This window comes from Phaethon aethereus (assembly GCF_964289735.1).
Source record: "Phaethon aethereus genome assembly, chromosome: W".
NCBI lineage: Eukaryota > Metazoa > Chordata > Aves > Phaethontiformes > Phaethontidae > Phaethon > Phaethon aethereus.
Window position 1 is genome coordinate 13,383,834 of NC_138581.1, and position 19,535 is coordinate 13,403,368.

A 19,535-nucleotide genomic window follows, 5' to 3' on the forward strand; every position below is an offset into this window, starting at 1 on the left:
CTAGGGAAATTAAGTTGTGCTGAATCTATGTATCTTTGTGCAGTAGATGCCAGTGAAAAATGTTGCTCAAGAAAGAGAAAGGGATTATGAATCTGTACCACTGCCCGCTGTTCTCCTGAAGATTGTGCTCATGGAAACACTAGCAAACATTGCTTCTGCTAAAGTCAGACCAGTGCAGTAATTTAACAGTCATTTTCATGGCTCACACTGAGAGATTCTCTTCCTTCCTGTTGTACAAAATTGTACAAATGGCTTTGAATATCTATGTTTTCCAAGATTTCACTGTATGCATCATCATGCATGCAATGTGTATGCAGGCATGTATTCACATATGTGCACATAGGCACATATACAACTTTGCAACAGATTTCTGTATAATGGTTTCAAAATTTGTAACTCAGAGGTTAAAAATAGACTACAGCAATCAGAAAACAGAGAGAACGCAGCTTTCTGGCAACTGTGAAACCTAAATGCAGCTCATAATGAAATACAAAGTTGCTACATAAAAACATAGCTGCAAATTAGCTCATTTCCCCTTGGTTTATCTGTGCCTCCTGAAAACATTCTTGTGTGAAAACAGACTTTTCCATGAAAAAAAGGAAAAGCTGAGATGAGCTGTACTTAGTAGGCATCCCTGGTTCCTCCCACAGTTCCACATGGATCAGATCTCATCTCACACCTCAAGCTGTTCTAGAAGTTATTATATATCTGCCATTGTATCTGATTATTTGGAGTAAAAAAAGATGATGGTCCTTTAGAGAAGAAGAATGAAAATAAGAAACATGATGAAAGGGAAAAGGAACTGCGCTGCAGTGAGTCGTACTGTTGCCATTCTCCTCTGCTCCTTTAGCATGAATGGACAATTTTCTCCATCATTTAAAAAATATTCTGTTAGCTCCAGTTACTAAATATCACACATATATTGAAAAACTAAGTTTTTAAAATAATGATTCCTTCCTCCATGGTGCTCTGATTTCTTTCCAGTTTATAAAACCTACAAGTGTTATGAATGTTTCAAAATAGGGCATCTGCATTAGCATTTGCAAAAGAGACCAGGAGTCTACATACACAGCCAGGTCAGGCAACAGACCTGCAACTGTGTAAATGTATTACCATGAAATTGAGCCCGAGTTCATACACCCTGCTTCTCAGAAGCACTTCTTAGCCTCCAGTTGCAAAACACTACTAGGGAAGAGTTGTTTGAGTCCCCAAACCTCTTAATACAATGACCCAAAGTTGTCTTGCTTTATGTTTTGCACAATGGGACTTTGTCTTAAAATTGGCACAGTTCTTCTTAGAACACCATCCCAAAGTCCTCCTTTAAAACAACTGTTGACTCCTGTATTGTTTCTTACCATGATACCAGCATATTGTTCTGACATGGGGGAACACATGCATAGATCAGGTTTAATTAAACCCCTGATTTCCCCTGAGATCATTTTTTTGAGCTGATGGAACGCAGAGCAACTTAAACTGGGAGGTAAGCCTAACACAAAAATTATAATACAAACTTGCATATGCATTCCTTGGTAATAGGAAGTACTGTGGATCTAGTAAATGTCCTTATAGCTGTGCCTGAACTTCTCCTTAACAGTAGGTACTGAAGTACATAAGTTAGGATTTAAATATTTTCGAGGAGGACAAGATGACACTTGCTGATGACAATTCTCTCTTACGACATCAGTATCTCAGACAGTGCCTCTCTCTCTCCAGACACTCTCTACAAGGGAGTCTGAACTATCAACAAATCAGACATTTAATTTTCATGCATTTTGACTACATGACTAAAATAGGGCAAGGTGAGTTCAGGCTTGAAAGTTTTAGAAAGTACAATCTCTTATTATTAAGGAGGAGCCATCAGAATATTGTGAGTGACAAAGTAGGGTTGTATACCTTAGGAAACTAGCTGAAAGCACAGCAGAAAGAACAGGATGTGATTTCTAATAATGAGAACCTATATTTAGGCTCTTTCACTACACAAAATTATTTGGAGGAAGATTCATCTGATGAAATGTAGAGATTCACAATGCAAACACCTACCTCTTACTAGTCAGCCTAGGCTCTCCTTATAACTGATGGAGAAAATAAAAACTGTGATGATAGTCTATGCTGTGATTCACACCACCCTAAGCTAATGTCAAAAATAGCTCAGATGAATCAAACCCTAAAAGTGTTAAATTTTTTCTGCAAACAGGAACGGGAGCTTGATCAGATCAGATGTAGAGAGCTGGGTGCAATGCTATCACTAGAGTGAGAGTTAGCAAAATTTAGTCATCTAGGTCCAATGGGACAATTGACAAAACCTCTTATCTAACTCTTTTAAGTACCATTAAGGTTGTAATCACTTCAGTATTTTTCAGCAAAGCTCTGTAGATGTAGAGGCACTCGAGATCTAGAGCAAGCTCCACATATGCCTACAACAGTGATACCTACATAAAACACAGAGTGAGTGCTAATCAGGACCACCTCTCTTGTCAGCTGTATTTAAAAAAAGTGAGAGCTACTTGTTTGTACCTAAATACCATGTAAGTGCCTACATTCAAAAAATAAAACTGTAGCTCCGCAGAAACACATAGCTGAAGTCTTCAGAGGACTTCAAGCTGGGGAAGAGGTGGGGCTTCATCAGCACACCTCTCTGGATTTCTTACAAGCTTGCACAGGTATCCCGATGTTTGGCATGCTAGATGTTGCAAATATAACCATCTAACTGTCTTCAGACATCAGATGAGCTGATGGTCATATCCCACTTATATACTCAAGCGAAGAAGCTGGTGTACACTGCTGCAAGTTTCCTTCTTTGAGGATATGCCCATAGGTGGTATTCAGGCACTTAGCTGAATAGTTTGTTTCCAGTGGCTAGACTCACTAGTGCTAGTTAAAGTTAACTGAACTGAACATTTGCTCTTCCAAAAACCATGTTGCTTACCATGTAAGTGCACAGTGAGTGACACATGTTTAGGAAATCAGAGAGGAATGCACTTTTCCATAAGATGTGTAAATTTTTAACTTAAGATCTTAAAAAGATCTTAAAAAGATCTTAAACATAAGATCTTTTAATTTTTTTAATTTACTGAAGTCCTGTAACTATTGTAATCTAAGGTTAAATGTGATTTGGAAACATAAGTTTAAAATACTTTGTTTTAAGGCACATACAAAATTATGAAAGAAAACAATGATATGGTTATAACTACATTAATAACTGAATTTAGAGTTAGGAAGCAAGCTTACATTACATTCCCGATCCTTGAGAAAAGAGAAAAAAACCTATGTAGCAACATCAGTAAGGACTTTCCCACTGTTGTTTAATGATCAAAACAACAGATGCTCAGTGGATAGCTGCATCCTAACACCATGAACAGGAAGTAGCTTATTAATTGCATGAGAGTAGTAATGGCTCATTAGGTGAAAATAAATGGGAATTATCTCCAAATGACAATGGCTGCCTTTATTAACAACCCAGGTGACCTAATTGAATACAACAGAACAAGAAAACAGGGTTACTCTACATGGAAGCAAAACAATGGAAACACCTCATTAGTACTGTTTGAAAATGCCATGCATAAAACAGTGTATTTACAGCTATAAGAGTGGACAAATAAATAATACTCACCAAAGAGTACTCATAGGAAATACAAGTCAAAATAAATACAAGAAGAGATTGAGAAGACTGAGTATACTATGGAAAATCAGACACATAATAAGCATTAGATAATTCTACCTGAGCTCCAGTTGCAATTTCATCAGCAGCTTCATTCATTACTCCTAATGTTTGGAAAGCAAATACACAGAGCTCCCGTTCACAAACAGTGGGCTACACAGAGAAAGTAAGTTAATTATATTTTTGTTCTAGTTTTTGGTTATTGGTTTTATCATGCAATACCCACAAAAAAAACCCCAAACACATTTATATACTATTTTTTCTTCAGATATTAACTGCAACATTAATTTCAAATTATGAAGACATGTCAGTTATTGAGGAAGATACATTAGAGAAGCGTTTTAATAACCTGAAGAACAAGTGTTAAGAACTTTAAAACTCATAAGTATTCACAGAGGCTAAACCTAAAAAAGAAATACAAACAGATTACAAAATCAAAATTACATAGTACTCAAATGCCCTTAACACTGTCCTATCAGACTTTGAAAACTTCCTACATAATTAAAATTAATGGAGAACAAATCCAGAAACTAATGGGGGCACCCCTCTTTCATAAATGCAGGTTTATTCTTCAAAGATTGTTATTCTGCTGTTGAGAACACACATAAAAGTATGACCCAGAAGACAAATTTCTTGAAGAACCTACTTTTAATTTAATTTTTAACTAATTGTATTGGGTTTGTGTGGCAAGGTTTTGGTAGTGGGGGGGCTACAGGGGTGGCTTCTGTGAGGAGATGCCAGAAGCTTCCACCATGTCCGATAGAGTCAATGCCAACCGGCGCCAAGACAGACCCACCGCTGGCCAAAGCTGAGTCCATCAGCGATGGTGGTAGCACCTCTGTGATAATATATTTAAGGAAAAAAAACTGCTGCGGAACAGCATCTGGGAGAGAGGAGTGAGAATATGTGAGAGAAACAACTCTGCAGACACCAAGGACAGTGAAGAAGGAGGGGGAAAAGGTGCTCCAGGTGCCGGAGCAGAGATTCCCCTGCAGCCCCTGGTGAAAACCACGGTGAGGCAGGCTGTCCCCCTGCAGCCCATGGAGGTCCATGGTGGAGCAGATATCCACCTGCAGCCTGTGGAGGACCCCACATTGGAGCAGGTGGATGCGCTCAAAGGTGTTTGTGACCCTGTGGAGAGCCCGCAATGGAGCAGGCTCCTGGCAGGACCTGTGACCCCTTGGGGGACCTATGATGGAGCAGACCGTTCCTGAAGGACTGCACCCTGTGGAAGGGACCCAGGATGGAGCAGTTTGTGAAAAACTGCAGCCCGTGGGAAGGATCCACATTGGAACAGTTTGTGGAGGACTGACTCCTGTGGGAGGGACCACACGCTGGAGCAGGGGAAGAGCGAGGAAGGAGTAGCAGAAAACATGTTTTGAACTGACTGCAACCCCCATTCCCCATCCCCCCGTGCCGCTCAGAAGGGGAGAGGAGACAGAAAAATCGGGAGTGAAGTTGAGTCTGGGAAGAAGGGAGGGGTGGGAGGAAGGTGTTTTGAGATTTGGTTTTAGTTCTCATTATCCTACTCTGACTTTTGATTGGCAATAAATTAAATTCATTTCCCCGAGTTGAGTCTGTTTTGCCTGTGATGGTAATTGGTGAATGATCTCTCCCTGTCCTTATCTTGACCCATGAGCCTTTCATCGTATTTTCTCTCCCCTGTCCAGTTGAGGAGGGGGAGTGATAGAGCAGCTTGATGGGTGCCTGGCATCCAGACAATAGAATCATAGAATCATAGAATAGTTTGGGTTGGAAGGGACCTTTAAAGGTCATCTAGTCCAACCCCCCTGCAGTGAGCAGGGACATCTTCAACTAGATCAGGTTGCTCAGAGCCCCGTCCAACCTGACCTGGAATGTTTCCAGGGATGGGGCATCTACCACCTCTTGGGGCAACCTGTGCCAGTCTTTCACCACCCTCACGGTGAAACATTCTTCCTTTTATCTAGTCGAAATCTACCCTCTTTTAGTTTAAAATCATTGCCACTTGTCCTGTCACAACAGGCCCTGCTAAAAGTCTGTCCCCATCTTTCTTATAAGCCCCCTTTAAGTACTGGAAGGCTGCAATAAGGTCTCCCTGGAGCCTTCTCTTCTCCAGGCTGAACAACACCAACTCTCTCAGCCTGTCCTCATAGGGGAGTTGTTCCATGATCCCTCTGATCATTTCTGTGGCCCTCCTCTGGGCCCTCTCCAACAGGTCCATGTCTCTCCTGTGCTGAGGGCTCCAGAGCTGGACACACTACTGCAGGTGGGGTCTCACCAGAGGAGAGTAAAGGGGCAGAATCCCCTCTCTCGACCTGCTGGCCACAATCCTCCTTGTATTAGATTATTTTAATAACTGCCACTTTGATGGCAGTGTAAACTATGTAATTTCCTACAGAAATTTGATCATATAGTAGAAAAAAAATATTGCTTACAGTAGCAGATGTAATAGCCACTTTTACATCATCACAGCAATTGAGAGAAATTCAGTAAGATTTAAATTTATGCTTACAATGTTTATAATAAGTATGACAAAAAAGTATATAAAAACTTACAAGTTTTGTAAGCAAGTTTTGTAAAACAAGTTCAACCCACCACACTAATTTAACAGTTTATTTGTAAACTTTAAGAAAATGCATTATATTTTTATAGAATAAACACTGTATTTGTGAAAGCCACATGTTATTTTATAAATAAAGGTGCTTGCACCCTTTTTTCGGATATAAAAAAAAAAATTGCTGTTGAACCATTTTTTTGCCTATCTTTTTGAAAAATTTATTTCGTAATTGCCATCACAATGATCAAATAAAGCAACATATTTAAACTTCTGCATATTGAGTGAGAATGGAGTGTTCTGCCTTCATAAAGCAAAGAAAGCAGAAACAAAAAAGAACACTGCTTCAAGTAAAGAGAATACACGTCTTCATAAGCTTCCTAATTGGTTACATCCCTTACAGCAACTCTACACTTATTTACTGAACGTTAATTAGCAGATCAACTTTTTAAAGGCTCTAGTAATGAAGCAAGTGAGTTGTTATAAGTATTCAAAATGAACAAATGGTTGAAAGAAATAAAGAAACATAAATTAAAACTTTCCTTAAAATTGACCCCAATGAACATAACTTTTTATTACAATGTTGAAAAAAATAAAAAATATTTTTTGGATACTATTTGTCTGAATCCATATTATTAAATCCTAACTCACTGAAACTTAAAACGATCTTTGGTAGGCACTACTGAACTTTTATAACTAAAAATTCTGAGTCTAGATACCACAATAATCACTAAAGCATCTGTACTGGTACACTTTGAAGTTCAAGCCAATGTCTCTAGGAAGCATTTGCAGAAATAAAAAATTTATTGGTCACACAAAGAAAACATAAAATTTAGTTGAATTCAGTTTCAGACAACAGCTTTGTCAGTAATAAGCATATTGCTGTATTTGTAGTCACTTGTTTCATATACATTTTTTGGGTTTCAAATATTCTAGACTTCAATAAACATCTGAAATCTACTGCACTGACATATTGTCACATCAGTTGCTTTACAAGAGCTATCATCTTTCAAGTCTAATAGAGTAATTTGATTTATCTATGTCAAATTGCATTAGGCAGCATATGAAGCCTAATATGATCCAATTCACTGTGCCATAGCACACTAGACAAAAAGTATTTATTATTGTCATTATTCTTAGGTTTTCCACATTCAGAAGGTGGTTAAATCACTTGCTTAGTTGGGGAAGTACGGTGTCACTACCACCTTGACTATCTTAATCAACAGTATACACAGACTCCCTTTGGAATAGCAGAGCAATCTCGGTTTAGCCATGCTTGCCATGAAGAAAAGCGTTAAGAAAATACTTATTGTTGTCATTTTGTTTATAACATCAACAAAGTTACCCTGAGACTTAAACATGGAAAATGGAACCACCAGATTGGTCATCTTTGCTCTTTTTCTTTTCCTTTCTGTTTTATGATCCCAGAAATGTCTGAGTATCTGGAAGAGGGAAGTTAGGAAAATGGTCATTGTACTTATTTTTGACATTTGAAAGGCCTTTTTTCTCTCAAGTGGACACTGGGGCTAAGATCTTAAGGCTGGAGAACTGTTGGCATGAGGAGAAGCAAGACAGAAAAATCTGAGCTCTGAAGGAGAACAGACATTACTGTTAGGGTTTATAAAATTCTTTGGATTTTATGCATTTGATGAACCTTTATGCCCACTGAATATTTTTTAGAATAAAGACTTTACAAGACAATGCTGATTGTCGTGGTTTAGCCCCAGGCGGCAACTAAGCACCACGCAGCCGCTCGCTCACTCCCCTTCCCGCAGTGGGACAGGGGAGAGAATTAGGAAAAACCTTGTGGGTTGAGATAAACACGGTTTAATAGGACAGAAAGAAAGAAGGAAACAACAATGATAATACCAACAAAGGAATGTACAAGAACAAGTGATGCCCAATACAGCAATTGCTCACCACCCCGTGATCGACAGCCCGTCCCCGAGCAGCGATTTCCGCCCCCCGGCCAACTCCAGTTTATGTACTGGGCATGACGTCGGATGGTAGGGAATATCTCTTTGCCCAGTCTGGGTCAGCTGTCCCGGCTGTGTCCCCTCCCAGCTTCCCGTGCACCCCCAGCCTGCTTGCTGGCAGGCCAGCACAAGAAGCTGGACTGTCCTTGACTGCTCAGCAACAACCCAAAACATCAGCACATTATCAACAGTTCCTCATCCCAAATCCAAAACACAGTCTCACACTAGCTTCTGTGAAGAAAACCAGCTCTATCCTGGCTGAAACCAGGACAGTATCCACCCCTTATTCCATACCATTTACGTCATGCCCAGGTCCTATACTTTTCAATACATTCCAATTATTCATTATTACTCTTCCTGTCTTTTAATATATACACACAGATATCACTTTCTTAGTCCATGGGCCATCACTTTAAAATGTCTGTGGAGTTCAGTCAGTCCATGACTCTGGGCTTCATCCATCATAGCAGTCTCTCAGGGCAGGGGAGATGGTATGTGGTGTTGGATTGTCATCTGGCACGGTCCATGTCCATGATCTGCAGGTCAAAGATGTCGGTCTCGAGGGATTTGTTGGGCGCAAGCTGCTGAAGCCAGCTCTGGTTCCATCACTGCTGCACATTGCTTGGTTTCAGTGAAGCTCATTCTTCATCAGTCTGGGTGATTCTTACTATAATACCATTGATATGGTAGATAGCAGCCATAGTAGTAATGTCATACTGAACAATTAACATAATACAATTCAAATCATTGACTGTTTTCACCCAAAATCAAGTCTCCTTGAGGTACACATCGGACTTCCCCATCCTTCCGCATTACCCACCAAGTGCACCCAGGTCCCTGGGCAAAGGCAATCCCACGAATGGGTTTGCCTTTTCCTAATGCAGGAGTAACCCAGACTGTCTTCCCCAGCATGTTTCTCACATGCACCACAGGGACTTTATCCCCTTCTACAGTACGTAGAAGTTTTGATTGGGCAGGGCCGGCTCTATTAGTACATCCCCTAGCGTTGACTAACCAGGTGGCTTTGGCTAAATGTTTATCCCAATGTTTGAATGTACCATCACCCATTGCTCTCAGTGTAGTCTTTAACAGTCCGTTGTATCGTTCAATTTTTCCGGAAGCTGGTGCATGATAGGGGATATGATACACCCACTCAATGCCATGCTCTTTGGCCCAGGTGTCTATGAGGTTGTTTCGGAAATGAGTCCCATTGTCTGACTCAATTCTTTCGGGGGTGCCATGTCGCCATAAGACTTGCTTTTCAAGGCCCAGGATAGTGTTCCGGGCGGTGGCATGGGGCACAGGGTATATTTCCAGCCATCCGGTGGTTGCTTCCACCATGGTAAGCACATAGCGCTTGCCTTGGCGAGTTTGTGGAAGTGTGATATAGTCAATCTGCCAGGCCTCCCCATATTTATATTTCAACCATCGTCCTTCATACCAGAGGGGCTTTAACCGCTTGGCTTGTTTGATCGCAGCACACGATTCACATTCATGGATAACCTGTGCAATAGCATCCATGGTCAGGTCCACCCCTCGATCCCGAGCCCATCTATATGTTGCATCTCTTCCCTGATGGCCTGAGGTGTCATGGGCCCACCAAGCTATAAATAATTCACCCTTATGTTGCCAGTCCAGATCCACCTGAGCCACTTCAGTCTTAGCAGCCTGATCCACCTGGTGGTTGTTTTGATGTTCTTCGGTGGCCCGACTCTTGGGTACGTGAGCATCTACGTGACGTACTTTTATGACGAGATTCTCTAGTCGGGCAGCAATATCTTGCCACAATTCAGCAGCCCAGATGGGCTTGCCTCTGCGTTGCCAGTTGCTCTGCTTCCATTGCTGCAGCCACCCCCATAGAGCATTTGCTACCATCCATGAGTCAGTATAAAGATAGAGTACTGGCCATTTTTCTCGTTCAGCAATATCTAAAGCCAGCTGGATGGCTTTCACCTCCGCAAACTGACTTGATTCACCTTGTCCTTCAGCCACTTCTGCAACTCGTCGTATAGGGCTCCATACAGCAGCTTTCCACCTTCGATGTTTGCCTACAATACGACAGGACCCATCAGTAAACAGGGCATATTGCCTTTCGTTCTCTGGCAGTTCATGATATGGTGGAGCCTCTTCAGCACGCGCCACCTCCTCTTCTGGTGATATTCCAAAATCTTTGCCTTGTGGCCAGTCCATGATCACTTCCAAGATTCCCGGGCGATTAAGGTTTCCTATTTGAGCCCGCTGTGTGATAAGCGCAACCCACTTACTCCACGTAGCATCAGTCGCATGATGTGTAGAGGGGACCCTCCCTTTGAACATCCAGCCCAGCACCGGCAGTCGGGGTGCCAGGAGGAGCTGTGCTTCAGTACCAACCACTTCTGAGGCAGCTCGAACTCCTTCATATGCCACCAATATCTCCTTTTCAGTTGAAGTATAGCGGGACTCAGATCCCCTATATCCTCGACTCCAAAACCCTAGAGGTCGACCTCGAGTCTCTCCTGGTGCCTTCTGCCAGAGACTCCAGGTAGGGCCATTCTCCCCGGCTGCCGTGTAGAGCACATTTTTAACATCTTGTCCTGCTCGGACTGGCCCGAGGGCTGCGGCATGAACTATCTCCTGTTTGATTTGTTCGAAGGCTTGTCGTTGCTCAGGGCCCCATTTAAAATCGTTCTTCTTCCGGGTCACTTGATAAAGAGGGCTTACAATCAGACTGTAATTTGGAATATGCATTCTCCAGAAACCCACAACGTCCAAAAATACTTGTGTTTCTTTTTTGCTAGTTGGTGGAGACATAGCTGTTATTTTGTTGATCACATCCGTTGGGATCTGTCGACGTCCATCTTGCCATTTTATTCCTAAAAACTGGATCTCTTGTGCAGGTCCCTTGACTTTACTTTGTTTTATAGCAAAACCAGCTTTCAGAAGGACTTGAATTATTTTCTTCCCTTTCTCGAAAACTTCTTCTCCTGTGTTGCCCCATACGATGATGTCATCAATGTATTGCAGATGCTCTGGAGCTTCACCCTGTTCCAGTGCAGTTTGTATCAGCCCATGGCAAATGGTAGGGCTGTGTTTCCACCCCTGGGGCAGTCGATTCCAGGTGTATTGGACACCCCTCCAAGTGAAAGCAAACTGTGGCCTGCACTCTGCCGCCAAAGGGATCGAGAAAAACGCGTTAGCAATATCAGTGGTGGCGTACCACGTGGCTGCCTTTGACTCCAGTTCATATTGAAGTTCTAGCATGTCCGGCACGGCAGCGCTCAGTGGTGGTGTGACTTCATTCAGGCCACGATAGTCTACTGTCAGTCTCCACTCTCCATTAGACTTTTGCACTGGCCATATGGGGCTGTTAAAGGGTGAGCGAGTCTTGCTGATCACTCCTTGGCTCTCCAGCTGACGAATCATCTCATGGATGGGGGATCAGGGAGTCTCTGTTGGTGCGATATTGCTGCCGGTGCACTGTTGTGGTAGCGATCGGCACCTGTTGTTCTTTGACCCTGAGCAACCCCACCACAGAAGGGTCCTCTGAGAGACCAGGCAAGGTGGACAGCTGTTTAATTTCTTCCGTCTCCAAGGCAGCTATACCAAAAGCCCACCGGTACCCTTTTGGGTCCTTGAAATACCCTCTCCTGAGGTAGTCTATGCCCAGGATGCACGGAGCCTCTGGGCCAGTCACAATGGGGTGCTTCTGTCACTCATTCCCAGTTAGGCTCACTTCAGCCTCCAGCACAGTCAGCTGTTGGGATCCCCCTGTCACTCCAGAAATACAGATGGGTTCTGCCCCTATATGGCTTGATGGCATCAGGGTACATTGTGCACCGGTGTCCACTAAAGCCTTATATTCCTGTGGGTCTGATGTGCCAGGCCATCTAATCCACACAGTCCAATAAACTCGGTTGTCCCTCTCCTCCGCCTGGCTGGATAGTTATGAATGGCAGGGTTTGTGGAACAGCATGGGCAAATGCCTGGGGAGGTGGGCACCTCCGGTGTTCTGGAGCTTCACTCCCGAACAAGTGCAGAATCCTGATAAACTAGCAGAATATTTGGAAGAAGTATGCTGTCAGCCTGGCAGCTCCAAGGAGACACAAATCATTGCAGTGTGCTGGGGCCTGGCCCATGCCTACCGAACCCTATTTAACACTATGCAAAGGGGAGAGAGGCTCTCTGGTTCTTATGGCAATGTGGCAGGCACTGTGACTACTCCAACCCCCACGGCGGGCACTGTAGCTACTCAGACTGTTGCAGCTGAACCAGAGAACCAGCCCATCCCGGTATCAGTTGCCCCACGTTGGGCGCCAAAAAGGACTGTCGTGGTTTAGCCCCAGCCAGCAACTAAGCACCACGCAGCCACTCGCTCACTCCCCTTCCCGCAGTGGGACGGGGGAGAGAATTAGGAAAAACCTTGTGGGTTGAGATAAACACGGTTTAATAGGACAGAAAGAAAGAAGGAAACAACAATGATAATACCAACAAAGGAATGTACAAGAACAAGTGAGGCCCAATACAGAAATTGCTCACCACCCCGTGATCGACAGCCCGTCCCCGAGCAGCGATTTCCGCCCCCCGGCCAACTCCAGTTTATGTACTGGGCATGACGTCGGATGGTAGGGAATATCTCTTTGCCCAGTCTGGGTCAGCTGTCCCGGCTGTGTCCCCTCCCAGCTTCCCATGCACCCCCAGCCTGCTTGCTGGCAGGCCAGCACAAGAAGCTGGACTGTCCTTGACTGCTCAGCAACAACCCAAAACATCAGCACATTATCAACAGTTCCTCATCCCAAATCCAAAACACAGTCTCACACTAGCTTCTGTGAAGAAAACCAGCTCTATCCTGGCTGAAACCAGCAATGGAAAGAGTGACGGATCACTACATTTCCAAGTTATCCACAACCTAGTATCTATTTCAATATTCAGACAATACATGTACAGAAAATACCTTGAAATTGAACAAAAAAATCATTCAAGAGCTCACAAAACATCCACTAGAACCTCACATTCTAGTAAGCGTGATATAATATACAATAAATGATGAGATAATAAAACCAGAGGAACTGCTTTGCTATCTTTGTCTACCTCCTTCAAAACACAAGAAAAAACAACCTTTCCCAGTAATGGGAATGGGTTTCACCAAATCCATTTCTATTTGAGAAACAACATATACTTCAGGAAGCCACATAGTTTTGCTGCACAAAATTCTAGTAAATAATAAACACAATTTCTAGATTATTTTCTCCAATTTGTAAACTTGCTATTAAAAATTTAAGGTATTTCTAGTCTGAATTTGTCTCCCTTGATTCACTACATCTTTAAAGCATTTCTGTGGTAGATTCTGTCTAATTTCAGAAATCATTAAATCCCTGTTTGAAGTGGCATTGGTTAAAGAAAAAACACAAAAAGAACTACACAAAAAATTGAACTCTACACAATGTCTGCATTCTACATCCTCTCTTCAACTAAAAGCTGAAGCAAATACATAGTTTTGCATTAGATGAAAACATATGGGCTCTGCCAATCTAATGGGGAAAATAACCTAAACTCAGACATTTCAATAGCCTGCCTACATATATCCACCCTGGATGCTTTCTTACTCAAACTCCAGCCATTTTAAGAGCTGAAATTTGTCCCAATTTAACCAAATCAGAAGCTTTAACTTACATTTTCCACAAATGTTTTAGAGTGTTCCAAGACATGGTGGTATGGCCATTTCACTGTCTACTCCAGTCATTAGTTAGGTTCAAGCATTTAAATTAATCTCTTTCCTTCCAAAATGAAAATATTGGCTTACAATTAAGAAGCAAATATTTGGAGGGCTTTTGTTTGTCACGTGATGGTGACTTAACTATTCAGTGTCACATTTATATATTTTGGTTTTGTCTGCAACTGTGCATGCTAGAACCAATGAAAACATATGAAAAATAAGTTAATAGATCAATTCTAGAAGACAGAGGCTAAAGAAAATCACAAGCTTTATGGTAAAACTGGGATTCAAGTCCACTCTTACACTCCTGCTAGTGTTTTGCATACTGCCAGTGTGTTTCCCTTTATGGCATCCACTTGTCTCTTGTCTTATAATAGGATGTGAGCCCTTGGGACAGTCTTGTTCTGACTTCATATCATAAATATGAGAAATGTCCCTAGCCACATTAAACAAACAAGAACAACAGCAGCAACACATTATAAATGCTAAGTTGTTCCAATGCCATTTCTGGATATTCTTATTTTGGTTCAAGACCACATACTATGCAGCAACCTGAACTATATAAGAACTTCTGTGTACGAACATGAAAGTATAGACATGTTCTTACCAATGTGGATCAATACCCACAGGTTTTTGGACTTTTTCATTAGCCAACCCCATTCTTTGCATGCTCAGTAGCACCCACCCAACTGCTGCTGTGACAAAAAAGTGCTCAATCAGAGTTTCCACATGCGACAATGCAAGTATCACTTCTTACAGCAGTGACTGTGAATGGCAGACAGGCAAACCACATCGCAACTATGACATAGTCTGGTTCCTGGATGCATGCATTACTTAAAATATTTTCCAGACATTTTTTCAATTCGAAAAAGTTGAAACTTTCATAGCCGATATTGATCTAACTTGCTGCTTCCTAATGTGTGCTGCAGCTGTGCTCAGAAGAGCAATGGGACACCCTCTCCTGTATCCTGAGGGATGTTCCACAGACACTAGAATCATAGAATCATAAAAGTCGGAAAGGACCTCAAAGATCATCAAGTCTAACCATCAAACCAACACCACCATGCTCACTAAACCATGTCCTGAAGTGCCACATATACACGTTTTTTGAACACTTCCAGTGATGGTGACTCCACCACCTCCCTGGGCAGCCTGTTCCAAGGCTTGGCCACCCTCTCAGTAAAGAATTTTTTCCTAATATCCAGTCTAAACCTCCCCTTGCAAAACTTGAGGTCATTTCCTCTCGTTCTATCGCTAGTTACTTGGGAGAAGAGACCAACACCCACGTCACCACAACCCCCTTTCAGGTAGTTGTAGAGAACGATAAGGTCTCCCCTCAGCCTCCTCTTCTCCAGACTGAACAACCCCAGTTCCCTCAGCCGCTCCTCATAAGACTGGTGCTCTAGACCCCCTACCAGCTTCATTGCCCTTCTCTGGACACACTCCAGCACCTCAACATCCTTCTTGTAGTGAGGGCCCAAAACTGAACACAGTATTCGAGGTGCAGCCTCACTAGTGCCGAGTACAGGGGCACGATCACTTCCCTATTCCTGCTGGCCACACCATTTCTGATACAGGCCAGGATGCTGTTGGCCTTCTTGGCCACCTGGGCACACTGTCGGCTCATATTCAGCCGGCTGTCAACCAGCATCCCCAGGTCCTTTTCTGCCAGGCAGCTCTCCAGCCACTCCTCCCCAAGCCTGTAGCATTGCATGGGGTTGTTGTGACCCAAGTGCAGGACCCGGCACTTGGCCTTATTAAACCTCGTACTGTTGACCTCTGCCCATCGATCCAGCCTGTCCAGATCCCTCTGCAGAGTCTTCCTGCCCTTGAACAGATCAACACTCCCGCCCAACTTGGTGTCGTCTGCAAACTTACTGAGGGAGCACTCGATCCTCTCATACAGATCATCAATAAAGATATTGAACAAGACAGGCCCCAAACCTGAGCCCTGGGGAACACCACTTATGACCAGCCTTATGACTAGGTGGGTCACCTGGTCACAGAAGGAGATCAGGTTGGTCAAGCAGGACCTGCCTTTCATGAACCCATGCTGGCTGGACCTGATCCCTTGGTTGTCCTGCACATGCCCTGTGAGCGCCCCCAAGATGAACCACTCCATGATCTTCCCCGGTACCGAGGTCAGGCTGACAGGCCTGTAGTTCCCTGGATCCTCCTTCCGGCCCTTCTTGTAGATGGGTGGCACATTGTCAAGCCTCCAGTCGTCTGGGACCTCCCCTGTTAACCAGGACTGCTGATAAATGATGGAGAGTGGCTTGGCAAGCTCTTCCACCAGCTCCCTCAGGACTCTTGGGTGGATCCCATCAGGCCCCATAGACTTGTGGGTGTCCAGGTGGCATAGCAGGTCCTTAACTGCTTCCTCCTGGATTATGGGGAGTTTATTCTGCTCTCCATCCCTGTCTTCCAGCTCAGGGAGCTGAATACCCTGAGGATACTTAGTCTGGCTATTAAAGACCGAGGCAAAGAAGGCATTAAGTACCTCAGCCTTTTCCTCATCCTTGGTGACAATTTTCCACCTCACATCCAGTAAAGGATGGAGATTCTCCTTGCCTCTCTTTTTGTTGTCAATATATTTGTAAAAACATTCTTTGTTATCTCTTACGACCATGGCCAGACTGAGTCCTAGCAGGGCTTTTGACTTTGTAATTTTCTCTCTGCATGACCTAACGAGATCCCTGTACTCTTCTTGAGTTGCCTGCCCCTTCTTCCAGAGGTGGTAAACTCTCCTTTTTTTCCTGAGTCCCAGCAAAAGCTCCCTGTTCAGCCAGGCCGGTCGTCTTCCCCCACCAGCTCTTCTTATGGCACACGGGGATTGCCTGCTCCTGCACCTTTAAGATTTCCTTCATGAAGAATGTCCAGCCTTTCTGGACCCTTTTGCCCTTCAGAACTGTCTCCCAAGGGAATCTCTCGACCAGTGACTTGAACAGGCAGAAGTCTGCCCTCTGGAAGTCCATGGTAGCAGTTTTGATGACCCCCCTCCTTACTTCACTAAGAATTGAGAATTCTATCATTTCATGGTCGCTAAGCCCAAGACGGCCTCCAGCCATCACAATTTCACCAGTCCTTCTCTGTTTATAAGCAGCAGGTGAAGCAAGGCACCTCCCCTGGTAGGCTCACTTACCAGCTGTGTCAGGAAGTTATCTTCCACACACTCCAGGAACTTCCTAGACTCTTTCCTCTCTGCTGTGTTGTATTTCCAGCAGACATCCGGTAAATTGAAGTCCCCCATGAGAACAAGGGCTAGCGATTGTGAGACTTCTGCCAGTCCCTTGTAGAATGCTTCATCTGCCTCTTTTTCCTGGTTGGGTGGTCTATAACAGACTCACAGCAGGATATCTGCCTTGTTGGCCTTCCCCCTCATCCTTACCCATAAGCACTCGACTTGGTCATCACAGTTGTTGAGCTCTATACAATCGAAACACTCCCTAACACACAGAGCCACCCCACCGCCTCTCCTTCCTTGCCTATCCCTTCTGAAGAGCTTATAGCCATCCATTGCAGCACTCCAGTCATGAGAGTCATCCCACCATGTTTCTGTGATGAGAACTAAGTCATAGTTGTCCCGCTGCACAATGGCTTCCAGCTCCTCCAGTTTGCTGCCTATGCTGTGTGCTTTGGTATAGATGCACTTTGGTGTAGATGCACTTGAGCTCAGCTATCAATTTCACCCCCAACATTGGCATGCCATCCGTAGGGTCATCTCTAGTGAGCCTGGTTTTATCCCCTTCCCCCTTTGCACCTAGTTTAAAGCCCTCTCTATGAGGTCTGCCAACTCATAAGCGAGAATCCTTTTCCCCCTTGGATATAGCTGAACTCCATCTGCTGCCAGCAGGCCCAGTGCTGTGTAAACCTCCCCATGGTCAAAAACCACAAAATTCCGCCGACGGCACCAGCCTCTGAGCCACATGTTAACCAGGTGTGTTTTGCTATTCCTTTCAGTGTTCCTCCCTGCCACTGAAGGGATTGACAAAAACACTACCTGTGCTCCTGATCCTTCAACCAGTCACCCCAGCACTCTGAAGTCCCTTTTAATTGCTTTTAGACTTCTTTGCGCAACCTTCTCACTGCCAACCTGTATAACCAACAGCAGGTAGCAATCAGTGGGCCTTACCAGACCAGGGAGTTTCCTAGTAACATCTCTCACCCGGGCCCCAGGGATGCAGCAGACTTCCCTGTGGGTTGGGTCTGGTTGGCATATTGGGCCCTCTGTACCCCTCAGAAGGGAGTCACCTATGACAATTACTCTCCTTTTTTTCTTAACAGAGGAAGTTTTAATGCATGGGGCTGACTCATCCTAGACAACCCCCTGAATGGACTTTCATCAATATCCTCACGTTCCTGTCCCTCAAGTTCCAGAGCCCCATATCTGTTGTGTAAGGGCAGCTGAGAAGGTCAGGGAGGCCGGGAGGGGATTCGCCTGCCACCCCGAGCAGGGACCTGCTTCCATTCCCCCTCATCTCTTAGGTCCTCTCCTTCTGCCTGACAGCAAGAGGGCAGGGGATCCCCTGCTGCTTGTGGAGCCTCCACCTGCTGCCTCTGCCTCAGGGACGGCAGGGTGTGGCTCCACCAATCTGTCTCCCTCTCACACTCCCTGATGCTCCTCAGCCTCTCCACTGCCTCTTTCGGCTCTGCCACCAGGCTGAGCAGATCATTCACCTGGTCACACCACACACAGGTGTTGTCTCTGCTGCCCTCCAGCACAAGTGACAGGCTCAGGCACTCCCTGCAGCCAGACACCTGGACAGCCGCGTGCTTGAGTGGGAGCTCTGTCTGGGTCACCACATTCCTTCTGGCCACGGCTTTCAGCCCAGTGGAGACCATAGCTGGGCCTCTTCTGAGAAGGCGATGACGACTCATCGAGAGATTCTCTAGTGCCGGCGGGGACTGCGCCCTGCCCGCACGCCTTCCCTGCGTGAACTGACGCGCCGCGCTCCGGGTCGCTCACGCTCCCTGGGGCTGCTCTTGTGCGTGAGGGGCTTTGGCCACCGCCGCTCTTATCCCCGCCCATGCTGAGTCAGAGCTGCCGCTCGCCAGGACCCCACTCTGCCGGCTCGGGGGGCGGAGGGGAGGGACTGGGGCACCCTCTCTCTCCCTGCGCTTTCGCCTTCGCGTTTTTGTCGCTTTAGGAAGGGTCCCCCGGCGCGATCCTCTGCTCCGGAGCCCTTCGCCTCGGTGGCTTCGCCAAAATTGACTGCCTCTGTTTTGGAAGCACTGTCCTCTGTTTTGAAGCGCTGACAAACTCTCAAATGGATGGCTAAAATGACCCCTCTCTAAGCTGAAGACAGAGAAAAGTCATTCTGAGGGATTTTGATCTCTAATGTGTGAAAGCAAGAAGAATTACAAATTTTACATTTAGAGCAGATGACTTTCCATTCTGTTTTCTTTTAATAGTTCATCATGTGAACAGGAATAAATCCTACTGTTTGCTTTGTCCTATGGACAACAGATAAAACCCAATGATTTAAATAATTATATTAACCGAACTTTGCATATTATTCAATTTGTCTTAAGTCATCCTATCACAGGTAATATACATAGCAGTGCATTCAAAGACGAACGACAAGGAACTGGTGCCTTTTCTATAGGCTTCTAATCAGGGTTTGGTTGCTGATAAATCTGGCAGAAAAACATGTTTGTAAAAGGTAGATATGA

At 44.5% G+C, this 19,535-nt stretch overlaps 1 protein-coding gene across 2 annotated transcripts in view; it reads right to left on the reverse strand.

Moving 5' to 3' along the window:
* The window catches only part of LOC309415234 (protein mono-ADP-ribosyltransferase PARP8-like), a gene marked incomplete at both ends in the record, with an annotated part of 160,073 nt that overhangs the window by 15,465 nt on the left and 125,073 nt on the right, over positions 1-19,535 (reverse strand). For both annotated transcript variants that reach the window (XM_082012690.1, XM_082012689.1), the window contains one exon: positions 3,719-3,811. In XM_082012690.1, the coding sequence (XP_081868816.1) occupies positions 3,719-3,811 (93 nt within the window). The remainder of the gene's footprint in view (positions 1-3,718; positions 3,812-19,535) is intronic.